The sequence below is a fragment of the Elgaria multicarinata genome, chromosome 6, assembly GCF_023053635.1.
Source record: "Elgaria multicarinata webbii isolate HBS135686 ecotype San Diego chromosome 6, rElgMul1.1.pri, whole genome shotgun sequence".
Lineage (NCBI taxonomy): Eukaryota > Metazoa > Chordata > Lepidosauria > Squamata > Anguidae > Elgaria > Elgaria multicarinata.
The window spans coordinates 102,597,999-102,617,482 of NC_086176.1; the positions used below are offsets into that span (position 1 = coordinate 102,597,999).

The following is a 19,484-nucleotide window of genomic DNA, read 5'->3' on the forward strand; positions in this document are numbered from 1 at the left end:
AAACAAAAATGCAGACAAAACCACCCCCACCAGGATTTCCCACTAAATACCAATACGAACACATAACAAAGAGTATAAAAATTATCTGTTTAAATATATACAAACTCTGTTCAACTCAAACACTGGTTTATTTAATGCTGTTTTTTGAGGAGGATTTTTATGTATGTATATATATCTATATAGATCTATAGTGATGAGGTGAGGACGATAGATTTTACGTATAGAATATATTGCAACTGCCTGGGTAGAACTTTTGTTAGCTCTATGGTGTGGAAAATTTTCTGCACTCAAAATAAGGAAAACAAAAAAGAAATGCCAATGATTGTTCTGAAATAGAGAAGGCCTTTTTTTTTTTGCTTTTGGAAAATGTGTGTGGGACGGAGAAGAGGCGGGTCATTTCTCAGCCGAACTCATTCGTTTGGATTTAATGAAGGCCATTCCGTGTGTCCGCATGTGGGTGTTTAAGGCGGCTTCCGTCTCAAAAGTCTTTGCGCAAACTTTGCACTTCCTGTCCGACGTGGCGTGGTCAGACTCCTCCTCCTCCTCGCGGCTAGGTTTGTTTTCTTGCTGACTGTCTTCTCCAGACCCGTTCTGCTTCGAGACAGGCTGAGGTTCCTTCAGCTTGTGCACTATGAAGAGATGCCTGGAGAGAGAGACGTGGGAGGTATAACAGAGGCCACATTCTCGGCACTGGTAAGAAGAGCCGTCGGATTTGTGTTGGGGGATATGTTCGTGGAACTGAAGGAGGTTCTCTGTTGTGAAGCCACAGACGGCACATTTGTGAACTTTAAAAACATTGATTTTTAATTTCTTCAGCGGCTGAGTGATGGCGCCTCGAGGGGGGCGGAACTCCAGCACGGGCTCTTCCAATTTACGCTTTGGACTGGGAACCTGAAGTTGAGAACAGGTCCATTAAGAAAAAAAAATCAGCTACAATCATGCAGTTGTTCTCAGGAACGTTCACAGCTTCCACACTTGGAAGAAGACAAAAGGCATATTTAAGCTAGAGCTCATTTGCAGAATTAACCAAACAAACTGATTGGCAGTAGATTCAAGACAGACAAAAGGAAACAATTCTTCCTGCAACATGTGATCTAACTTATGGAATTCACTTCCACTAGACGTGGCAATGGCTTTAAAAAGGGACACTAGACAGACATGGAGGACAGGTATCTCAGCAGCCATTAGCCATGAGAGCCAATAATAACACCTCTGAATACAAGGTGTTGGAGACAAGCGACAGGGTGAGGCCATCACCTTCAGGACTTGCGTGTGATTTTCTAAGGCAGTGGGGAGGAACCTGGGCCCTCCAGATGTTATTGGACCACAACTCCAAGTGAACCAGTGTACATGAGTATTGCGTCCAGTTCTGGGCTCCACAATTCAAGGACGCAGATAAGCTAGAGCGTGTTCAGAGGAGGGCAACCAGGATGATCAGGGGTCTGGAAACAAAGCCCTATGAAGAGAGACTGAAAGAACTGGGCATGTTTAGCCTGGGGAAGAGAAGATTGAAGGGAGACATGATAGCACTCTTCAAATACTTAAAAGGTTGTCACACAAAGGAGGGCCAGGATCTCTTCTCGATCCTCCCAGAGTGCAGGACACGGAATAACGGGCTCAAGTTAAAGGAAGCCAGATTCCAGCTGGACATCAGGAAAAACTTCCTGACTGTTAGAGCAGTACGACAATGAAATCAGTTACCTAGAGAGGTTGTGAGCTCTCCCACACTAGAGGCCGTCAAGAGGCAGCTGGACTACCATCTGTCAGGGATGCTTTAGAGTGGATTCCTGCATTGAGCAGGGGGTTGGACTCGATGGCCTTGTAGGCCCCTTCCAACTCTGCTATTCTATGATTCTATGACATATGCAAAGTTCCATATTGCTATGACGCTATTGGGAGCAGTCATTAAGAGATTTGGAGCAAAGCATCACCATGCCTGACTACTGGTCATGCTGACTGGGGCTGTTAAATGTTGGGACTCCAATAACAGGTTGTCCCACTCACGTTCTAAGGCATCTGCAATGCTGGAAATCACATGCCCACAAGATAATGTTTTAACCCAACAGGCACATGGCTGGTCATGGAGGAAATGGTTGACTGACACGTTTCCACAAACACTTCTGGAGTGGGCACAGCGAAGGGGCAAGGGTGCCATCACACAAATATCAATGGGCAAATACTTTTCAAATATTTACAAAATGTAGCACCCTTCACCGAGCATGACTGAGAGCTTTCTAAGCTGCTCTGTATGCTTCTGAAATCTAAACAATTTGAACAATAGAGCCAGCAAGCCTTAAAGTGCCGATTTCAATGTCAAATATATTGTGTGTCTTCAGGGTGCATGTGGAGTTTGTCTCAGTGTTTGCTTGAGGGCTCTTATGTGGAACTTCTCCTTCCCTTACTGATACCCAATAGAATTTACCATACCACTGCTGAGCAGAACACAAGAAGAGCCCTGCTGGATCAGACCAAGGGGCCATCTAGTCCAGATTTCTGTTCACACAGTGGCCTACCACCTGTCGACCAGAGACCCACAAGCAGGACACGTGTGCAAACAGCCCCCTCCCAACCATGTTCTCTAGCAACTGGTGTATATAGGCTTACTACCTCGGATCCTGGAGGCAGCACATAGCCATCAGCCATTCATAGCCTTCTCATCCCGGAATTTATCTAACCCCCTTTTAAAGCCATCCAAATAGGTGGCCATTACTACCATATTTCTTCAATTCTAAGATGCACTTTTCCCCCCATATAAACATCTCTAAAAACGGGGTGTGTCTTAGAATCGTGGGTGTGTCTTAGGGTGTGTTTTTTTTCTGTTGGTGGTACTGAAATTAATGTGCGTCTTACTTTCAATGGCATCTTACAATCGAAGAAATACAGGTATATTTTGGGTAGCAAATTCCTTTTATCTATCCTTAATCTCCCACTAATCAGCTTCTTGGGATGATCCCAGGTTCTAGTATTTTGAGAGAGGGAGAAAAATGTCTCCCTATCCATGTTCTCCACACCATGCATAATTTTGTACACCTCTGTACCCCTTAGCCTTTCTTTTCCATTCTAAACAAACCCAGTTGTTGCAACCTTCCCCCATAGGGGAGAGGCTCCAGGCCCTTGATCATTTTAGTTGCCCTTTTCTGCACCTTTTCCAGCTCTGTGATGTGATATATATATATATATATATATATATATATATATATATATATATATAGTGACTATATATAGTGTACAGAACTGTACACAGGAAGCAGCTCCAGAGTTTGTACATAGTGTGCTCATACAGACGTATAGTTCCAGTCCCAGAATTCTGACCCTATCCATTCACTTGAGCATTACTCCATCATTCCAAATGCACTCTGATGCACTCTGCTCTTCCACACAATTCCTCAGATCTTAATCAGAGTGCCCTGTTCATCCAGTATGGAGCTGCAAAGTCCTAGTTCCTATACGAATGCATGCAAAGCTCTCCGCTGACTCAAAGTGGGCCGCGCATGGAAAGAGCATGGGAGGAGATGCACTGCTCAGGACTGGTTTGGGGGAGGTTCAGGGAGGGCCCATAGCTCAGACATTGCACATGGGCTTTGCGTACATGAAGTTCTCAGTTCAATACCTAGCACCTTTGTTGAAGACACCTTGGGTAGCAGGGGTAGCCTAATACATTGGAGGACCAATGTCAGTCATCATAGAAAATATTGGGATAAATCCATTTCTCCCCATCCTGATACCCTCCAGATTCTGGATTGCAACTCCTGACTAGTGGCCAATGTTGGCTTGGACTGGTGGGAGTTGAAGTCCAAAACATATGGAGGGCACTATGTTGGGGAAAGGCTGAGTTAGATGGACCAGTGAGTATGACTCAGCATAAGGAAGGTTCATGTAAGGTAGGACATCAGGTTGCCAATTGTTTGCACCCACCCCAATCTTCCTGTACAAGTGACAACCCGGCCTGGGGATTGCATACATTTCAATCTGCCTCTTCAGTATGCACTACTAGCATATGTCTACGGGTTGCATCCAATGTTAGTCCAACTTAAGTCCCATTCATTTCAATGGGTCGACTCCAGGTAGGACTAAGAGCGGATACAACCCTATGTCTGTAATATCTAGTATCTGTGGATCAGCTTGAAAAACCAATATAGCTTAATAAAAAGACATAACCCTCGCAAGTCTCTTAAACAGGATACAAAATAGAATTGTTTCATTTGAACGTGCTTTCTTCATTTTACTACCCTTTCCAACTCTGATTTGTTGTGAGTACACAGAATGTCAGACAGCTGGTATTCCAGACATGCTGTTTTTGAAAAGACCCGGACTGCTAGAGAAACATGATATGCAATGTATCTCACCTTGGTGTCTTTTTTGATTTCACTTTCTCCCGCGTTGGTTGATTCTGTCATCTCTTTCACATCGGGCTCCTTAATGCCATGCATCAACTGAATATGTTTCTCTAGCATCAATCGCTTGGTAAAAGTACGCCTTGAATCTGGGCAGTGCCTATATCAAATGCATACCAGATCATCAATAGATACAATCAAATATTTGGTGCTACCTGAGTTACGTGCATACTAAAGAGGAGAGATTTAAAATCACCATATGTATGACCAGTGTATATAGAATGTTTGAGAAAACAGAGAACTCCCTTTCAGTCTTTCTCTAATGTTAGCCTCACTACTGGCAAGGATCTGCTGGACCTACAGAAGTTGCATCACAGAACCGCCCAGGCAACTTTGCACTGAATCACTCTGGAGGACTCAAGCCGAAGGACAGATCAATTAGTTTCTCATTGTTTCCCATTTTTGTATAACTTTGTGAATTTTGTACTTAAGTCTGCACAAAATATTGTGCACATTTCCCCCATGTACACATATCTGCACGCAATTTTGCCTAATGTACACACTTTTTGCAAGCAATATTCTATAATATAACGCTGTTTTGTACATTTCCCCCTCACTTACTCCCCAACACTAATATAGACATTTTGGGGACCCTGATATATGTGTTTTTGTATGTATATTTTGCATAACTGCATCATGAAATTCGTGGTTCACCTATTGATTTGGGAAGTGCAAATGTGCCGAGTTCTTATGAAATGTGAACCAAACTCAACTCCTACTCAAGACACTGTATGAAGCTTTAAACCTCTGCCACAGTCAACAAAATAAAATAAGGAAACAAAACCTCTGCAGGCCTTTCACTGCTGCACGATGAGCTCCCTAAGGAGGTTTGCTTGGCACCTACATTATATGCTTTTAGACACCAGGTGAAGACCTTTTTATTCTCCCAGTATTTTAACAGTCTATAAATTAATTTTAACTTCGCTGTTTTAAATTTGTATTTTTGCATCGTTGCTGTTTTTTTTATCTTGGTTGTGCTTTTATATTGTATTTTATATTATGGTTTTATACTGTTGTTTTATACTTTGAATTATCTTAATTTTCTAAACCGCCCAGAGAGCTTTGGCTATTGGGCTGTATAGAAATGCAGTAAATAAATACCTAAAGGTGGAAGGCACGAGACGTGAAGGAGAACAAGGGCAGATTAACAGCACTTGCAGCCTGTGGCTCGAAAAACAGGAAGAGCTCTCAGGCAGGTGCCACTTTAAGTTGCTTGCTGCCTGTAAAACAGCTTGACTGTTCATGTACATCCCATGATGTTGATTGGTGGGAGACTCAGGATAGATAAAAGGAAGGACTTCTTCACACAGCACATAGCTAAACTATGGAATTCACGGCCACAAAATGTAGTGATGGCCACCAATTTGGCTGGCATTAAAAGGGGGTTGGTTAAATTCTTGGAGGAGAAGGCTATCAATGGCTACTAGAACTGATGGCTCTGTGCAACCTCCAGTATCAGTGGCAGAATGCCCATATACACCAGTTGCTGGGATCATGGGTGGGAGGGTGCTGTTGCACCATGTCCTGCTTTGTTGGTCCCTGGTCGACAAATGGTTGTCTACTGTGTGAACAGAGTGCTGGACTAGATGGACCCTCAGTCTGATCCAGCAGGGCTCTTTTTATGTCCTTGACTGCCATTACCTCTCTTTCCCCTGCAACAAGCACCTCCAGAGAAAAGCTGGCCACATTCCCCTGTCTTCCAGCCCAGCACAAAGCATCAATGGAGACATTTTTATTTTTAACACTTGCATGGGGAAGGGAGGAATTTCAGGAAGTAAGTGGCTGAGGAGCAACAGTTTAAACCTCCCCTCCTGGCACATGGTGGTCCCAATCTGGAATGAGGCCACACACACTTACTTCAGACTAAGTAACTGAGCAGGTTAATGATTAACATAACATGCATGTTTGAGCATAATCCTCTGCAGCAGACGAGCTTTCATGGCAGATATGCAGAGGTTCTGTAGCAGTTGGATCAATCTCGAAAATCCTTTCCTCTAGAGCAGCCTTTCTCAACCTGGGGCGCTCCAGATGTGTTGGACTGCATCTCCCAGAATGCCCCAGCCAGCTGGCTGGGGCATTCTGGGAGTTGTAGTCCAACACATCTGGAGCGCCCCAGGTTGAGAAAGGCTGCTCTAGAGAGTGGATTCAACTATGAACACCTTCAGATAAATTAGCACATTATATATGCCACCCGACCATACTGGCCGAAGGACAGGATTTTTAAAAAACTGAATCATCATCATAACAAACATAAGCAGGGCATTCACTTTAAGTGACAGCTGTCTGTCTGTCTCTCTTTTTAAACAAGAACTTGAAAAGCAGAACTTACGAGCAGGTGTAAACTTTCCTAATGCCTTTGTGTTTGATACGATTATGGCGGCAAAGACTGTGCGACGAACTGAAAGATTTGTCGCACTGTCGACAAGGATGCTTCTTCATTTGCTTTAAGAAAAGAAAAGAAAACATTTCAAAAAGGTGGAGGAACATTTAAACTTCAAGAAAAAACAACAGGTCTGATACTTGGCAGGAACTAGGGTTTTCTGAACAACATTTGCTTCCCTAAAGTTGCAAGAGTAACACACCTTCAGGCACAGTTTGAAAGCAATGGGTTGGATCAAGACTTAGTCCTATTTAAAGTAGCTCTACTGAAATCAATGGGACTTGAGTAAGTCAATGTTATGACTAAGTCTGGATCCAACCCAATGTGACCACTAGAGGGAGTGAAGCTGTGGGCAGATCATTGTTTCTGGAGAGCAATGGGAGTAACTTCTCCCTTATTATGATACTAATTTTGAACCAGTATGGATAGCCTGATGGTGTGGGTGGATGGGAGAATGGGGGACACACATTTGCACACACACCCTCCTTCTGCAAGTTTCCAGATTCCTAGTTGCAACTGATTCCTCAAGCCCCATAGTAGTCAATCGACCAGTGAAATTAACTAGATAGAGGGCAACAAGCTAAAGATTGAGAAGCCAGTTGTTAAATGAAGTGTAGGGCAGCCTATGAATGGGTACATATACAATTGTATTTCACTCTTTCCGTTCGCTGTGCTCAGATCTTTCTGCAGGGGCGGTTTGCACAAGACATTATTACTGCTGTCATTTGCTTCAGACCCAGTGGAGGCGGGTGGCTCTAATGTCAGTGGGGGAGTGAATCCGCTCAGGGTTTCAGAGAACTTTAAAGGTGCGCAACCACTGATTTTGACCCATGGGGTTAGAAGTGTTGGATTAGAATCAGCCATCCTCTAATTGGCCTCTGCCCCGTTGCTGGCTGGAACGATGGGAGTTATAGTCTGACCCATCTGGAGGGCACCAGGTTGGGGGAAGGCTACATTATGCTGTTAATCGTCCCTAGAGACTGGCTTCTCCTGTGGGGCTGGCATGACCACACGGCCATCACTGTCATTATTCGCCTCAGACTGGGGCGTTTCCTCAGGCCAAGAAAAGCTGGATGTTGCTAGGCAACCCGTCAGCTCTCTTTGGAAGCCTGCCCTTGCGGATCACAACACAAGTGGTAAACAGCAGCTGGATGAAGACCTCGCTTAAATTTGTATTTTGTTTTGTTTGTAGCTGAGGTCTCCAACATGGCGCACACGGGGCCCAATGTGCCTGCGGAAACCTCTCTTGGTGTCTGCCAGGTTCTCTGTCTGTAATTTTAATTTTCTTTTTTTAGATACTTTATTTAAAAAATTGCTTTTTATTTTTAAACTGGGAGGCTGACATGCTGCTAAAAATTGTTGGCCTCCAGCGCTAGGGTGTCCATATGAAAAGGAGGACAGGGCTCCTGTATCTTTAACAGTTGTATTGAAAGGGGAATTTCAGCAGGTGGCATTTGTATATATAGAGAACCTGGTGAAATTCCCTCTTCATCACAGCAGTTAAAGCTGCAGGTGCCCTGCCCTCTTTTAAATCTGGTCACTCGAGTATAGCTCCTGCAGCTTTAACTGTTGTGATGAAGAGGGAATTTCACCAGGTGCGACATGCATACAAATGACACCTGATGAAATTCCCTTTTCTATGCAACTGTTAAAGATACAGGCGCCCTGTCCTCTTTTTCATATGGTCACCCTATCCAGCGGCAACTTTATTTTCATGAACAAAAATGGTGAGCAGCTACAGCCCTGTGGGCTCAGCCTCTCAGCAGAAAGTAAAAAGGGAAGTGGGGACCCTACATCATCCATGAAACACTACATACATAGAACAGTTTTAACAGTCAGCCCACATCCATGAATTTACCAATTTATCTTTCCGTCTTCTGTCTTTAAAACCTACTATATGGGTATTTCATTATAGCATCTCTTACCCACAAGGACGTGATTTTTATGAGGTTTCGATGGTCTCTACTCACACTTTTGTGCTTATTACATTTTCACGATATTTCCCATATGGTATCTGTTGCTTTCCCTCTGCCTCTCTCTCTCTCTCTCTCTCCACACACACACACACACCCTCCTGGTTCCTCAGGCAGCAAAACTGACATGATTTTTATTAGGTTTACTCATGCCGAAGGGTTTCTGCTGAATGTCAGTCATGAAAAATTATGAGCTTTTCCATCCTTTTCCTTTTTAATTTTACTACTTTGAAAACTCTTTTCGCAGCCATGGGGGTGGGGTGAGGGGGGGATAAGGCACCAAAAGCAAGCTTAGGAAACCAACTGGTATTCGTTTAGACAAATGGGACCTGCAATAAAATGTTGTAGTGTAGAATGCTCCTATTGAGGGTTCCAGTCAAGCCCTCTTCCAGCATACTCCATTGCGCCACCACCAAGTGTTCTGTTCCCTCCCCCTCCCCTCCAATGGTCAGACACCATTCTGTAGTCATTGAGCATTCTCAGTCCCCATCACACTCAACACTGCGTGACGGGACTTCTATTCGTGCTGCAATGGAATTTCCCCTTCCTCTGTTCTCCCTTGAATCCCTCTGTACGTCCCTCAATCCTCCAGAGCAGATTTGGGGCATGAAGGAGAGAGTCCATTCTGACCAGAGTCTGTGCTCCACTGGATACTGTTTTGGGATTTCCCTGTTCCAACCCATTAGGGTTTTTTTTTCTTTTTAAAAATAGCTTCTGCTATTGGGCAGTATAAAAATGCAATAAATAAATAAATAAACAAACAAAGTATTTTTTTTTACTTCTGTAAATCTTGGGGCCTGCTGATATGTCTCTCTTGTGTGTGGATGGTGAGGTTTGGGGTACATATGGCCACCACTTGAAGAATGAGTTTGCTATAAGTATATAGGATAGCAAACCCATTTCATTAGTTTCTTTGAACAAATCCAAGTGATTGGCTGACTTGGGAGACAGGATGCCCAATGACGTCAAATTCAATGCATGCTAGGAGGGGCCCAGGCAGGTCTTTACAGGTCAGAGCACATGATTGGAGTATTCTTTCCCTGAGTCACCATAGCCAGGGTGGGGGGTGGAGTTGAGAACAAAGAAAAACCTTCCTGTCAGTTTCAGGCCATGACTAGTAAAATCAAGTCAGTAGGCCTATCCCCCCAAATGCTACTATCAAGGGATTTAGCTAGTGCCAAATCAGTAGTGAAACAGTGGCTGCTTGATATAGATATGCAAGTCCTTCAGAGTGCTGCACGGGGCCCATGTTCCCCCCTGTCCCTAGGACTACCAGCCTCTTTTTGTAAAGATTGGATGCCTTATCTATGCTGGTTGACTATTCCTAAATACAGGAGAGCATTTTCATTAGCCAGACTTAATGTCCTTCCCTCCAAACTTCTGGAGGGCAGATTTAATAAAATTCCAGTGCTCAACAGATGCTGCCCCTGCAACAATAGTAAAGTGGAAACTGTATCTCATGTTTTATTGTTTTGTAGATTTTATCTAGGGGCTAGAAACGATCTTCTAAACCCTATTTTACAATCTTATCCTGGTCACCCAACTGAATTCTTAACGTCTCTTTTACTTTGTAATATAGACAAATCAATCACTGAGCAAGTGGCCACATTTCTGAACTTGGCCATTTCTTTTAGATCTTCTATGATCGCCTGATTTTTTATAGTTAATGGTATGTTCAGTTTGCTTGTATGTAAAAATTTTATTTGCTGGAATGGTCTATTGACCGCAATAAACTGTTGTTGTTAATTCCAAAAAAAAAAAAAGGTCAAGTATCTCCCTGCTTTAATAAATATTCTACTGCTCAAACATCTTGACCGCTTGGCCCTTCTATACTGGGTTGTGACTGGGAGAGAAAAATCAACATTTGTGCTTTTATACCGAAGGGAGAGGAGGGAGGATAGTGGTTGGGCATGTGCAAATATGAACTGATACCATGGGGTCAAGGCCTTATAAGCTAGCAGGTTGGCTGCAGTAACCTGATTCAAGGTAAATCTCATTCTAGGTCAATTCTTAGTAGGCCTTGCTAAACAATGGATATGTAAACCTGAATTCCCAATGAGCATTACAATTTGTAAAGCAATGGAAGAAAGATAAATCTACTAAAGCTTCCGTGGATTAATTAGATGGAAGCCAGTCTTGATCTGCTGCAAATTCAGAGCTCACTTGTTTTGGAAATTTCTATGTTATTGTAATAGCGGATGCAAAGGAAAATATTAACAGCCAACCTTTCCTAACAATGAGTGTTAGCCCTTTTTTAAGTTATTAAATTGTAAATTCTCACATTTCCTTCAATATCTCAAAAAGAGATATTTGGTGCTTTGGTGACATGCAAGTGTAACCAAGAGCTTGAACGAATTATTTGGTCACAAGACCCACGAGTAATAATGGGCAAGAGCCTCAACAACAAATTTACCTTTCCATGTTCTTTCCTCATGTGAGATATGTAAACTTCTCTCTGAGTAAACAGCCGATCACAATCCCAGCACGTCCAGCCAGGATTGGGCACTTTTTTGGGATCTGCTTTCTTCACAGGGGAGGGGGTCTTCTTCTCTGCCTTTTCTGTCCCGTTGATGGATTTGGAGTCCTCTTTGTTGTGACTGACCGAGTTCTGAGTGGTGGGCTTCGTGCTCAACGGCAAATTGATACCCAGATTCGGTGGCCCCTCAACACTTTTCAGTGTCCCGTGCATAGACTTTTTTTTTTAAAGAACAAAACAAGTTGACACCCATTACTTAGAGAGCATGCAATGTGCAATGATCAGCAGAGGTAAGGATGAGATGCAGTGAGTTGGAAGTGAAGTTGCAGTTACTTGGAAGTGAAGATTCACTGAATGAATGGAACCAAAGGCAGCAAAATCACATGGTACAGCTGGACTGTACCACTACAGAGATGGGGGAATGACATGTTTGAGTCCTCCCTGTCCCCATGCGTACTACTATCCTACACAAAGAGAACTGACATGTCAAAAAGAAAAGTTATAGGCGAGCCTTTTCTCTCATATTCCACTTTTAATATGCAAGACATTTTTTAAAAAAGGGGTTTAATAGATGCATGAGCGTGCTGTAGTTCGGACCCCCCCCCCCAATGTTTTTGCATGCCATTGAGGTGAATGCAAAAGGCTCAAAGGCACTCACAGCAAGTGCCTGCCTCCCCCTTTCCCAGAAGCCACACATTGACCTTCTACGCCAGGGAAGAGGAAAGTGGCAGTGGTGGAGGGTGCTTCCAGAACCATGCTAGACAGAAGACACTCCTTCCTGGGCCTCTAGAAGTGGCTTAATGCCCCTTCTCCATCTGCAAAGGGTTCTTGACCTTTGGGACTGGTGAAAGTGAAGGAGGCTGCTTGCAAGACTGAGACAAGCACAGCCGAGCAGTTCTCCGCTCAATCCAGTTCACAAGCATTTGCAAGCGCCCTTGCTCACATGCCAATAACACTCCTAGAGGATATTCAAACATGTGGTCCCAAACTTGCACTCTCAGGTAACCAAGTCCAGCAAGAGCGGCACCAAGTAATAATCTTTATTCTTCCCCATCACATTAGCAGGGTGGAGAAGCTTTTTCTGCTCAGAAGTAAGCAGGGCTGAATCACTCAGCAGCACTTTCAAACCAGTATCCCAAATACCAAGCCTCTGCTGGTCTACTCAGAAGTAAGCAGGACTGCATTACTCAGCAGCTTTCTCCCCAGGTCCTGTTTCCTCTGTCTGGCAGGGGAAAGTTCTTATCTCTGGTTGGAGATAAGAGCTTTTCCCTGCCTGAGGAGAGGGCTTGGCCTGGGGAAAAGCAGGTAGATGGATCAACAGGGCTGTTGGGAGAAAGCGGATAGACTGCCACTGGCTTTTGAGGGCCGCATCGGGTGTAATTGAGGGTTGCAGACCATGGGCCATGGCATATGCACCCCTGCGGTAAACCCTTTCCAGACTGACTTGTCTGCCATGACGCTCCTGTTAACTGCAGAGGATTCTGGAGCTTATTTAGGGCACATGCTCAGTTCACATAGAGTGGGCCTCACCGTCACTCCATGCACTGACAATGCATCCTAGAGCACACCAAAACTCCTCTTATTGCTGCACATTTCAGGGGGAAATGAATTAAGGGGAGGAGCTGTCTTTTAGGTATCCACTGCAGCTGTTACCTCACCGAGGAATGCTGGGTTCCTCCAGAACATAGTTTGAAAGCCATTGCATTAAAACCAATAGCCTAAATGCAAAAGTCCAAAGGAAGAAAATGTATCAGGAAAATCCTTAATGTCCAAATTACTATTACAAAAATGGGAAAGTTATGTCCCTCCTCCAGACAGCATGAAAAAGTAATACAACTATTATTGGTAGTCAGTTTCAAACAGCACTTCACAAAATCCTGCAGTGTTTGTGTGTTTTTTAATTACTTTTGCGCCTACAATGTTGGAAAAGAAAAAGTCTCTGGAAGAGGATTTTATAACATTGTATTAGTCCAGATTAAGTTTAAAGTCCAATTCTATGCAATTGGGGTGGGTGGGTGGTACAGAGCACAGGCTGTGCACACATAAATGTCCTAGGTTCAAGTCTTTAGCATCTCCAGTTAAGAAGGATCAGGTAATGAATGGGTGATGTGAAAATCCTCTTCCTGAGACTCTGGAAAGCTGCAACAGTCAGTATAAACAGAGACAACTCTGTCCTAAATGGACCAATGATATGAAGAATAAAACAGTTTCACACTATCATTGTTTTATTTGGATATCCTGCTGAGTTCACAAATCTGCACACCTCATTAGTACAAGATGTCTACCACCTACTGCCATCTACCTTTGGTGGCTTCCATGAAATTAACTGGTTTTCCATTATTGTTGCATGCATTAGCCTTGTGTCCAGATGAAGTAAAGATGCCCACACACCTTGATATGATCCATCATGAGTTGCTTCTGTGCATACAAAAGAGAACAGTCTGGACACTTGAAGACAGACACCTTCTGGTTTTCGATGTGTTGGTCAAAGTGGCGATACAGCAAAGGCTGCAGGGTAAACACTGTGTCGCACATGGAACATTTGTATATGATTCTAAAGACAAAAAGGAAGTTGTAGTAACATCAGACCATTAGAATGACTACACTAGTTATTTATAAAGTTATTTATAGTTATTAGATATATGCTTCTGTGTACGTTGCATGTTTTTGCGGTTTTAAATTTTGTACATTGTTTTTAATCTTATGTAAACTGCCCAGAGATCTTTGGCTATGGGGCAGTATAAAAATAATTCTAAATGAGTTGTTGTTGTTGTTAATAATATTATTAATAATAATAATATCTAAATAACAACAACAACTCACTAAGAATGACTACACAATGGAATGGCTACACTTAGAAGGACTCCGCTACTCTCCACAAAAATAGGTAGGCATTGGTGGCCTCTTGTGGATTTTCTTCCCCAAATCAATATAGAACAATTTCGTCAGAGACATTTCCCAAAGTGAAAAGCACTTAGACTATGCAATTCTAAAAAACAAAGATGGAGGTTCATAAAAGCTTCTCCTTGGCCTCCACCGCGCCAATCCTGATGCCTTTGGCCCAAATGCTCATAGTAGAAAGAGCTTGTTGTAACCCTAATGGACATCTTTGGCTAGCCAGCCAAGTACTGAAAAGGATTGTTACATCAGGCTCCATTGGGACAGAAACGCTTTTCAGCCATTGCCTCCATGCATACAGTAAACGTCTGAAAGGGGAGTGTGACTAAGTTTGCAAGAGCCAGTCCAGTGATCCTGCCCTCTGCACATTCCATGGAAGGTCAGAAAAGTTTTCTCATGCATGTACAACTGTCTGCACATGCATGGGCTGCATTAATAGAAGTATAGCTTCCAAATCACGCAAGGCACTCTTTCCCCTCTATTCAGCACTGCTTAGGCCTTATCCTGAGTACTACGTCCAGTTCTGGGCACCACACTTCAAGAAGGATGCAGACAAGCTAGAGAGCAATGAGGATGAACAGGAGTCTGGGAACAAAACCCTATAAGAGACTGAAAGAACTGGGCATGTTTAGCCTGGAGAAGAGAAGATTGAGGGGAGACAGGATAGCACTCTTCAAATACTTGAAAGGTTGTCACCCAGAGGAGGTCCAGGATCTCTTCGTGATCATCCCAGAGTGCAGGACACAGAACATGGGCTCAAGTTACAGGAAGCCAGATTCTGGTTGGAGATCAGGAAAAACTTCCTGACTGTAACAGCAGTACGACAATGGAATCAGTTTACCTAGGGAGGTTGTGGGCTCTACCACACTAGAGGCATTCAAGAGGCAGCTGGACAGCCATCTGTCAGGGATGCTTTAAGGTAGATTCCTGCATTGAGCAGGGGGTTGGACTTGATGGCCTTATAGGCCCCTTCTAACTTTACTATGTTATGATTCTGTATTCATTTCCAACCTTCCATCTAATTAGCAGAATCAGGAGCAGAGTTGGCACGGTGATATTAGGGGTGGAGCTAACAAGTACAGCCCTGCTCCACCATCTTCACACATTTACTCTACATATGCTGGTAACATGTGAAAAGCCCCAGTAGAGATCAACCAGTGGCAATGAGAAATTTAAATTCTAAGGCCCATGAGCAACTTTTTTTTTTTTTAACAGAATTAAGCACTGTTAAATAGTGCTTGCAGGCAATGGGCTTTTAAGTAACACCCTGAGGCTGTAAATCATTCTAATGGTTTCAGAGCTTTTTGATGAAAGTAGACAGAAGATGCTTGCTGCTAATAAGGAGGAATGATGGCTACTTGTTGGAATTGGCACTGAAATTTTGCCTGAAGCCAAATTTGAAGCAGGTGTTCTTCCTCAGGTGAAATATCTCAGCAAAGTCAAGGGCAGCCAAAGCAATTTTGATAGGAACAGCAACATTTCCCAGGTGTGTTTTTTTTTTTGGCACATCCCTAAACCTTAAGGATATATCTGCAGCTGTACATTATATATAACAGTTATATATACATTAGTTAAATTATGTATATCACACACACACACACACACTGCTTTGGCTTCCCCCTCCCATCCACCCAAAAATGCTGAAAACTGTAGTTTGATGAGAATGCTCAAAATTCCCCGCCAAAGATCCAAAAGCCCCTCACAGAACTACAATTCCCAGTGTTCCCTTGGGAGAGGGAACATCAGTTAAGCTAGTTTACATGTGGAGAGTGCAGATACTCCCTATATATCAGCCTTCCCCACTGTGGTGCCATTCAGATGTGCTGGATTACAATTCCCATGAACCTAGCATGGCCTACTGGCTGGGAATGATTGGAACTGTAGTCCGACACATCTGGAAGGTGCCAAGTTGGAGAAGGAGGTACTGAAGTACTGAGGCAAAATCAGGGAAGCATGAAAAGGAAGACAAAAATCAAATGCGACAAAATTCCTATGTGGAGGTTTGTTCTCCATGAGAAACTATGGGCTGAAATTTGCCTTGACTTGAGACCTTTCTAGTACACTAAAAATAAATGAAGCTCTGCGTGTATTTTTCCAGCTTCCATGCAGGAGCACGGTGCTCATTAGCAATAACATCTACTCGGAGGAGAAAGCAAAGCTGCTGTGGAGAAGTTGTCATATTTGGCCACCAACCATTTTTGGAAAACTAGACATTTTAAAATCTTATAATATTTTAAGGCTGCAGTAAGGCTTCTTATATCTCCAGTATTCGAGGCAGTAAGCCTATGGGCACTAGTTGCTGGGGAACATGGGTGGGAGGGTGCTTGTCCTGCTTGTTCATCCCTGGCCAATGGCTGGTTGGCCATTGTGTGAACAGCGTGATGGACTAGATGGACCCTTGGTCTGATCCAGCATGGCACTTCTTACTTTCTTATGTTCTTAAGTGCAAATCTGAATTTCACCACAGTGTCCAAAATTTCCATTGTTCTTAAGTGCTAAATACAAAGATTACAAATCAAAAGTTGGGGTTGGGGCAGTTGTTTTCATAGACCATTTCAAGGTCAACAGAGACAAACAGGGACAGCGTGAGGTATCAAAATCCCAAAGGGAAAAAAGGTGGGCTGTCTCCTTGCCCTCCAGTATCATCAGTCAGCAATGTAATGAAGATTCACACAAAAAACATACAGGAAAAGGGGATACCTGGAAGAAGGCCGCACCTTCCCTAGACCCTGATCATGCTTTCTCCATACGACACTCTGAGAAACCGCGGGGCAATAGAAATGTGAGTTTGGGGTAAACACAAACCATCCTTCAATAGCACCTTCACACTACACTTTAAATCAGAGCTGGGCAAACACTTTTTCTGTTGAAGGCCACATTCCTTCATGGGTGATCTTTCGGGGGCCTCATGCCAGCAGTGGGCAAGGCCAGACCCAAAAGTGGGTGGGTCACTGCCGCCTCCTTTTCTCCCTCACTCCCTCTTCCTCCCTACGAATTGGTTTGCTAGGGAAGGGACCGATAGCTCTTGCCTGCTCCTGCTTTATATTATATTAGAGCATTTGCATTTGACCCACACGGAGGCATCTGGGAAAGAAAGCTTTTTATCTGTATTGTTTTGGCCTCAACGTAAGCAGAAAATGTCACGAAAATAAAGGCTAGGGGGCTAGCTAATTGGAAATGCTTTTGCAGAATAATAAAAGGACTTACGAGTTATTACTCAAACAAATTAAGCAACATACATACATTAAGGGAATAATTCTGTGCCTGTTTAGACAGAAAAAAAGTCCTAGAATTCCCAGCATCCCACAGCCAGGGAATGCTGGGAGTTCTAGGACTCTTTTCTGTCTAAACAGGCACAGGATAACGCCCTAAGTCATTAATCACTCATTCCCTCTTACTCAGACTAACACAAACTCTTCACTTTCTTCACTCACTCATCACTTAGCTTTAACTCCCTCGACTCCATCTAATTGACATACAGGATGTTTAGCTGCCTAGAATGCAGCTATGTTTTAAAAACCGGGGCAGCCTTCCACAACCTGGTGCCCTCCAGATGGTTTGGATTACCACTCCCATGATCCCTGACCATTGCCTATGCTGGCTGAGGCAGATGGGAGTCATACTTCAAAACATCTGGAAAGCATCAGATGCTGGGCAAGGCAGGGATAAGGGCATTAGGCCTGGTTAGAAATGCTACGGAATTGCACATTTCCTTTTCCCCTGGGGACCCAGAACTCCACGGGGCTTGTCCATTGTTACTGAAGCCTTAAAGATCTGAGTTTGGGGGGCCATTTGCTTAGCTTTCTCTGAGTGGCAGCTGGTGTCCAAAACTTCACCTAAAAAGTGATCTTTCTGCAGGTGCAGAATTCATTTTACATTCCGAGCTGAAAGACGTCTGAAGGAAATAACATTTACTCCATATTGCATACGAGCAATATGAGCTAGCCAAATTCATATTCAGAACCAAGTAATTGTGAGGTTCGACAGTATGGTCTGCACTTGTATGATACAAAGCTGTGCTTAAAAATGTGTCTCATTCATACCCTGCATTTAAGATGTACACATAATGTCTAACGTGTGCACACTAGTTCTAGGAATATAAATAAATATGCCCCCTGAATTGTATTTTCCTGCTTTTCTAATGGTGAATGAAAAGAGCCCCAGTCATAAAGCACAGTACCTGTTTCTTAGCACAATAAACACAATTTCGCATGTCATGTTCCCAGTAGTTATTACTAAAAGGTCAAATAGGAAGCAAAGATCAGTGTTGCTTACTTAGGTTCCCCTATCTTGATTCCAGGGTGCTGCGTATAGGCATGAGAATGTGTGCTGGGTGCCGATTTGAAGGCCATCGGGCAAATGGCACACTTGTAGAAGACTTCACAGTGAGAACCTTGAATGTGGGACTTGAGTGCTGCCACATCAGAGTACACCACATTGCAGTGGACGCAGCTGTAAGAGAGATGGAGAATTATTTAAACATTTCCCATTATAAATCATAGGCTTATGGCAGGGTGGGCAACTTGTGACCCCACCAGATGCTTTGGCCTACAACTGCCCTCAACCCCTTGACCATTGACTATACTAGTGAGGGCTAACAGGAGTTGCGTGCAAAACATTTGGAGGGCCACAAGTTGCCCACCCCTGGACTATGGGCGAGTACTCTCATCAGGACAGAGACAATAAAGGATAGTACAGAGGGAGTGTACCAGAACACAGCTTGAATGGCACAAAGAGCAGCATTCCAAAACAGGAGACAGAAAGGATGCCAAATGTTTCAAGATGCTCAAATTCCCAATTCCATATCATCAAAGATTCTCAATGCAATGCAAAGAAAGCAAAGGACTGTGGACTGAGCCAAGGGTTTTATCTTGGCAGGAAACCCACAGCTCAGTTCTGCATACAGGAAGATTCTTAGGGTGAAACGAATCTGCAATAAATAAATGGAGAAGGATCCACAAACTCCTCTTCAGCAACACAAAAGGGGACAGAGCTGGACCAGGACATTTTGCCACCAAAGCAGCTGCGTCACTTGACCTGAGAAATATGTCCCAGAATTCCTTGCAAGGTTGCACAGGATGTTGGGCACAACTCTGAGAGCATAAAGACGTGTGATCAGAGGATTGCACCCACAGCACCCTTGGCAACAGATTTCCTGGTGCACATCTCAGATGATTTAGGAAAAGGAGAGCCAACAAAGGAGGGGGTGCTCTTAGACCCATTTTTGTCGTTGGAGGCTCAAGTAGCTGCCACAGCTCGGAGTGCCTTTTATCATCTTCGGTTGGTTCGCCGACTATGGCCTCTCCTGGGCAGGGATAGCTTGGCCACGGTGGTACAGGCATTGGTAACCTCAAGATTGGATT

At 43.7% G+C, this 19,484-nt stretch overlaps 1 protein-coding gene across 3 annotated transcripts in view; it reads right to left on the bottom strand.

Annotated features, from left to right (window-relative positions):
- Positions 1 to 361: 361 nt before the first annotated feature.
- Positions 362 to 19,484, bottom strand: part of ZNF532 (zinc finger protein 532) — a 57,484-nt gene continuing 38,361 nt past the window's right edge. For all 3 annotated transcript variants that reach the window (XM_063128185.1, XM_063128186.1, XM_063128187.1), the window contains exons 4-9: positions 18,397 to 18,573; positions 13,615 to 13,777; positions 11,161 to 11,439; positions 6,724 to 6,836; positions 4,347 to 4,494; positions 362 to 891 (exon numbers count right to left, since the gene is read on the bottom strand). In XM_063128185.1, coding sequence (XP_062984255.1) covers positions 394 to 891; positions 4,347 to 4,494; positions 6,724 to 6,836; positions 11,161 to 11,439; positions 13,615 to 13,777; positions 18,397 to 18,573 — 1,378 coding nt within the window. In that variant the 3' untranslated portion in view covers positions 362 to 393. The remainder of the gene's footprint in view (positions 892 to 4,346; positions 4,495 to 6,723; positions 6,837 to 11,160; positions 11,440 to 13,614; positions 13,778 to 18,396; positions 18,574 to 19,484) is intronic.